This window comes from Corythoichthys intestinalis, chromosome 5 (genome assembly GCF_030265065.1).
Source record: "Corythoichthys intestinalis isolate RoL2023-P3 chromosome 5, ASM3026506v1, whole genome shotgun sequence".
NCBI classification, from domain to species: Eukaryota; Metazoa; Chordata; class Actinopteri; order Syngnathiformes; family Syngnathidae; genus Corythoichthys; species Corythoichthys intestinalis.
The window spans coordinates 27,694,402-27,700,774 of NC_080399.1; the positions used below are offsets into that span (position 1 = coordinate 27,694,402).

General features: G+C 39.4%; 1 protein-coding gene across 5 annotated transcripts in view; it reads left to right on the forward strand.

Moving 5' to 3' along the window:
• The window catches only part of LOC130915886 (transcription factor SOX-6-like), a 233,973-nt gene that overhangs the window by 141,588 nt on the left and 86,012 nt on the right, over positions 1-6,373 (forward strand). For all 5 annotated transcript variants that reach the window (XM_057836063.1, XM_057836065.1, XM_057836061.1 and 2 more), the window contains one exon: positions 5,623-5,746. In XM_057836063.1, the coding sequence (XP_057692046.1) occupies positions 5,623-5,746 (124 nt within the window). The remainder of the gene's footprint in view (positions 1-5,622; positions 5,747-6,373) is intronic.

Here is a 6,373-nt window from a genome sequence, read left to right on the forward strand (position 1 = left end):
GGTAATATCGCCTAACATTGAATTCTTTAAAAACAGCGACTGTCTCTTTGTAAATGAGGCAGACACAGTTGTTGCGTATTTTAGTGAAGAAATAGTCCAATTTCCACCTGTCCTTGAAGCGTCGGCCGTCACAGTCAACTTTCTTTTTTTTTGGTTGATTTTCGCTATTTTAGAAAATGGAACGAATGGGTCACACGGGGTAATGTTGCTTAGCCCTTAAATACCTGCAACATGTAGCAATTATCAGAGAATCCCAAAATTTGAAAAATAAGGTCCTAATGAAACCTTTTTTTCAAATTTGTAAAAAGAAAAGTCAAAATGAATATGTGTAATAAGCGCTCTAATATCTATAACCCATGCTAAATGTTTTATTCTCATGGAACCTGCAGATGCATGAGTTGACTTTCATCCATCATTTATTTATTTATTTTTTTTTTCAAAAAAGAAATGTCAAAATTCTTAAATTAGTCTCAAAATCATTACATTTTAGGTGTATCAAATGTGATACATTTGGCAATAAAGGGTTAAAGTGCTGCTGCCTTTTAGTGGGTAAATGAGGAGCAGCATTTCGTGTGTAAGCTACTTCATATGCTGGTTGCAGTACTGCTGACCAATTTATTAAGTCTGTGTGCGGGCCAGACATTATTGATTTTATGGCAGAGGGTGAGGGCCGGATGAAATTTGACCACGGGCTGCATTTGGCCCCCGGGCCGGACTTTGGACATGTCTGGCCTAAACCATGAGATGGTCCGCAGTCAATCCGGAGCACGGACGCGGCCGGTATACGTTGAACAATAGGATATAATGGGAACGGATTGGCCCCGGCGCTATTTTTTGCCGGAGCTGGACCGAACCCGGAACGATGATGCATCTGGCGTATTTGGGCCCTAACAGCACGTCTGCTGCAAGCGCGCACGCAGCGGAAAAATTACCGCCTTCATTTTTATTTACCGTGTGATAAATGGAATTATTGCATTTTACGACAGGCTGAGGGAGAATACTACTTTAAAGCAGTTTCGCTTATCAACATGCAGTTTAGTTGATAGGTCAGTTACATGCATTGCATACTCATAAAAACAGTCAAAAAGACACAGGAAGTCTTCCAGCTTTTGTGTAAACAGTATAACATATGCTTTTTACAATACTACCGAATTTTTCGGACTTTAAGTCACAGTTTTTTTCATAGTTTGGCAGAGGGTGCGTCTTATACTCTGGTGCGATGTGTGAAATTCTTGACACATTATTATATTATTGTAGCTTGTTAGCATGTGTTATGCTACAGTTATCTGAATAACTCTTAATAGCTATGTTACATTAACAAACTGTGCACGTTCTCAGTTCGTTGTTTATGCGTCATGTAATGTTAGCATACCGTACACCTATTCAGCCTGTTATTCTCTATTGTATTTTTATTTTAAATTGCCTTTAAGATGACATGTCTGTTCTTGGTGCTAGAATCTATCAAATAAATTTCCCCCCAAAATTGTGACTTATACTCCGGTGCGACTTAAATATGTTTTTTTTCCTTTTCATTGCGCAAATATTTTGGCTGGTGCGACTTATAGTCCAAAAATACGGTACTTACTAATTTCATAGGCAGCTATGAGTATAAATAAATGCTAATTGTGCACCAGGGTAGTCACTCAGTAAATGGGGCAAACATTGCCAATAGCATCTGCAAATGTTCCCAGATTTGACACGGTCTCACATCCATTTCCTCTTCTTGTTGGCTATCTGCCTGCTCCTTGACAATCACATTTTTTGGTTCAAACACAACATTTCTGTAACAATGGCAGAGACGTGCTGTTTTGATCCTGAAATTGATAGGAAAACAGTCATTTTGTTTTAGGGTTTGCAGTTCAGGTCAGGAGTAGTTGCCTGCTTTCTACCATCCGGATGTACCTGGTATCTGGTGCCTGTTGTTTCCATCCATTATGAAATGCTTCAGTGGCCTTGGCACCTAATTCAAGTGAACCATAATGTTAAGTCTTTTAACAAAGCCGTCAAGTAACCAGTCACATGACTCACACAAAGATTCCAAGTCGTTTTATGTTACTCCGTCCGGCTCGTCGCCATGGAGACTCCATCGTCCTTGTTGCCCCTGCGCACAAGACTACTATTAATAAAGTGTTAGCGTATGTACACGTTCTTTGTGCCTATAGGTATGTTTGAGTGTGTAGTATGGAAGGGGCCCTTGTGTTTTTTCAGGGGCCGAGCTGCGCCCGGACCCCCACCAACTTGTGGGTAAAAGGAGATCTTTGTGTGTTTGTGCTCCCAGTCACTCCTGTAGTTCCCAGAGGAGCACAATGAATGGAAGCTTTTTTTTTTGTCCTATTGTACAATCCCTCACTCTTTTGACGCTATCCACCATTACCATGCGCTACCTTTGCCACAGCTCCATTGAATATATTTGTGTATTTAAAATGATTTTGAAAAATGTGCATAGCTCCTAGTGTACTGAGCGGCCTATGCCGTTGTTCTAATTCTATTTATGGTTCTGTTGTTAAGCAGACTTTAGTGATTCCATTAAAAAAAATCAAAAAATGACTTCACTAGGTGTAAATGTTTTGAATATTAATTTACGATGATTAATATGTTTATTTTTTATTCAATTATATAATGATATATATTAAATTCATTAGTAGTGGTCAAATCATTTCTTGTTACCTCCCTGTTTAGAGAACAAAATAAAATAATTGCTGGAATATAATGGTGCTTTTGGACTCTTTAATTTGGGGCTAAGGGGTCAGATTGAATTTCTGAAGAAATTCTTATGGTAATTCTGGGACATAATTTTAACTGCTCAATGTGAATAACGGCAGAGTTGCAGGCACTGCCATATTTATATAATATTTATATAATATATATATATAATGTAACAATTAGGGGTGTCAAACGATTAAAATTTTTAATCGAGTTAATTACAGCTTAAAAATTAATTAATCGTAATTAATCGCAATTAATCGCAATTCAAACCATCTATAAAATATGCCATATTTTTCTGTAAATTATTGTTGGAATGGAAAGATAAGACACAAGATGGATATATACATTCATCATACGGTACATACAGTGCCTTGCAAAAGTATTCGGCTCACTTGAACCTTGCAACCTTTCGCCACATTTCAGGCTTCAAACATAAAGATATAAAATTTTAATTTTTTTGTCAAGAATCAACAACAAGTGGGACACAATCGTGAAGTGGAACAAAATTTATTGGATAATTTAAACTTTTTTAACAAATAAAAAACTGAAAAGTGGGGCTTACAATATTATTCGGCCCCCTTTGCGTTAATACTTTGTAGAGCCACCTTTTGCTCCAATTACAGCTGCAAGTCGCTTGGGGTATGTTTCTATCAGTTTTGCACATCGAGAGACTGACATTCTTGCCCATTCTTCCTTGCAAAACAGCTCGAGCTCAGTGAGGTTGGATGGAGAGTGTTTGTGAACAGCAGTCTTCAGCTCTTTCCACAGATTCTCGATTGGATTCAGGTCTGGACTTTGACTTGGCCATTCTAACACCTGGATACGTTTATTTTTGAACCATTCCATTGTAGATTTGGCTTTATGTTTTGGATCATTGTCCTGTTGGAAGATAAATCTCCGTCCCAGTCTCAGGTCTTGTGCAGATACCAACAGGTTTTCTTCCAGAATGTTCCTGTATTTGGCTGCATCCATCTTCCCGTCAATTTTAACCATCTTCCCTGTCCCTGCTGAAGAAAAGCAGGCCCAAACCATGATGCTGCCACCACCATGTTTGACATTGGGGATGGTGTGTTCAGGGTGATGAGCTGTGTTGCTTTTACGCCAAACATATCGTTTTGCATTGTGGCCAAAAAGTTCAATTTTGGTTTCATCTGACCAGAGCACCTTCTTCCACATGTTTGGTGTGTCTCCCAGGTGGCTTGTGGCAAACTTTAAACGAGACTTTTTATGGATATCTTTGAGAAATGGCTTTCTTCTTGCCACTCTTCCATAAAGGCCAGATTTGTGCAGTGTACGACTGATTGTTGTCCTATGGACAGACTCTCCCACCTCAGCTGTAGATCTCTGCAGTTCATCCAGAGTGATCATGGGCCTCTTGGCTGCATCCCTGATCAGTTTTCTCCTTGTTTGAGAAGAAAGTTTGGAAGGACGGCCGGGTCTTGGTAGATTTGCAGTGGTCTGATGCTCCTTCCATTTCAATATGATGGCTTGCACTGTGCTCCTTGAGATGTTTAAAGCTTGGGAAATCTTTTTGTATCCAAATCCAGCTTTAAACTTCTCCACAACAGTATCTCGGACCTGCCTGGTGTGTTCCTTGGTTTTCATAATGCTCTCCGCACTTTAAACAGAACCCTGAGACTATCACAGAGCAGGTGCATTTATATGGAGACTTGATTACACATAGTTGGATTCTATTTATCATCATCAGTCATTTAGGACAACATTGGATCATTCAGAGATCCTCACTGAACACTGAACTGAGTTTGCTGCACTGAAAGTAAAGGGGCCGAATAATATTGCACGCCCCACTTTTCAGTTTTTTGTTAAAAAAGTTTAAATTATCCAATAAATGTTGTTCCACTTCACGATTGTGTCCCACTTGTTGTTGATTCTTGACAAAAAAATTAAATTTCATATCTTTATGTTTGAAGCCTGAAATGTGGCGAAAGGTTGAAAGATTCAAGGGGGGCGAATACTTTTGCAAGGCACTGTGAGTACTGTATTTCTTTATTTTAACAATACATCAACAAGATGGGATTACCATTATTAACGTTCTGTTTAAGCGATCCATGGATAGAAAGACTTGTAGTTCTTAAAAGATAAATGTTAGTACAAGTTATAGAAATGTTGTATTAAAACCTCTTCATGTTTTCGTTTTAATAAAATTAGTAAAATTTTCAATCAAAAAATAAACTAGTAACCCGCAATTGTTGATGTCAATAATTACTTACACAATGCTCATGGGTGCTGAAGCCTATAAAATCAGTCGCACCCAAGTGCCAACAGAGGGCGGCAAAACTCCGAAAAACACAACAAGTACACCTTTCACTGTGCTGACATTTTAATCTGTTTAAATTAATAAATATAATAAATTAATTACCGCTCGTTAACGCGATAATTTTCACAGCCCTAGTAACAATACATCAGATTGAATGTTTCCTGACAGAGAGCAGAACTATTCAAAGGTGAAGATTAATATTTTATTCAATACATAAAAGTATAAGAAAAGAAAGTTCTGTAGGGTAATTATGTGGTCGCCGTCTATCAAGGAGCGATTACAGCAAAATTATCAAGACTAATCGCATGCATATACACACACACTTCCATACACCCCAGCTCAAGTATTATAATACCCACAGGTAGAAAAGAAAAAAAAACACTGGTCCTTCTTTTCTTACTGTTCTTATCTTTAATTGGTGCGCTTGCCTCACCTGGGGGAGGGGGAATAACAACACTCCTTCATAATTTCTATTTCATTTTAATGTTTTTATTGATTATTTTTGCTATGATTTCCCCAAATAGCTCATTGCCTGTGACATTAGATATACCTGCACCATCTAATGATATCAAATGTCGTCTTCTACCACATCAAGCTATAAGATTTCACATTACATTGTACTGTCGCCCATCTTGCAGGTCCAAGGTCACATGCCCCCCCTCATGATCCCTGTGTTCCCTCACGACCAGAGGTCTTTGGCAGCTGCCGCAGCCGCCGCACAGCAAAGCTTCCTCTTTCCACCGGGCATGTCCTACAAGCCAGGTATGCACACCGTTGCTCACACATCCACACACACACCCCAACACACACGTTGAACAATGCCGAGATGAATGTGTAGGAAATAAATGTTTTCTGGATAAACAATCTAACCCGCCAACAAAGACAGCTCCTATCAGCAGCACCTCCCACGCTCTGTCACATACGCACGCGCACGCACGCCAAAACACAAGGAACCCGGTCCACGTTAATGAGGTGTGTCAGGTGAGGAATGTTCTGGAAACAAGCAGAGTGATTTACAAGGCGCTCAACTCAACAATACATTGGACACAGCCCAGCCTGGAATGTTGTGTCTCTTTTTTACGGCGTGCTGAAAGCTGCACAAAACATCTGCAATGTGAAACATGTCACAAAATAACACATACGCACATACACGAGCAAGTACACGAATACCACGCACTCTCCTGCCTCTCTGTTTGGCACTGACAAATCTGGTGATGAATTGGGTATATCTGAAGGACCCCCCCCCCCCACCCAGTCCGCACACAAGTTCTGTGATAGCTTTGTTCCAACAAACATGGTGTGTCTTGAAATCTCAAAAAGTGTTGAAATGATGGCACAAACGTAATAACTCTCATAATAGTTTTCACAAATAAACAAAAAGGCAATCTA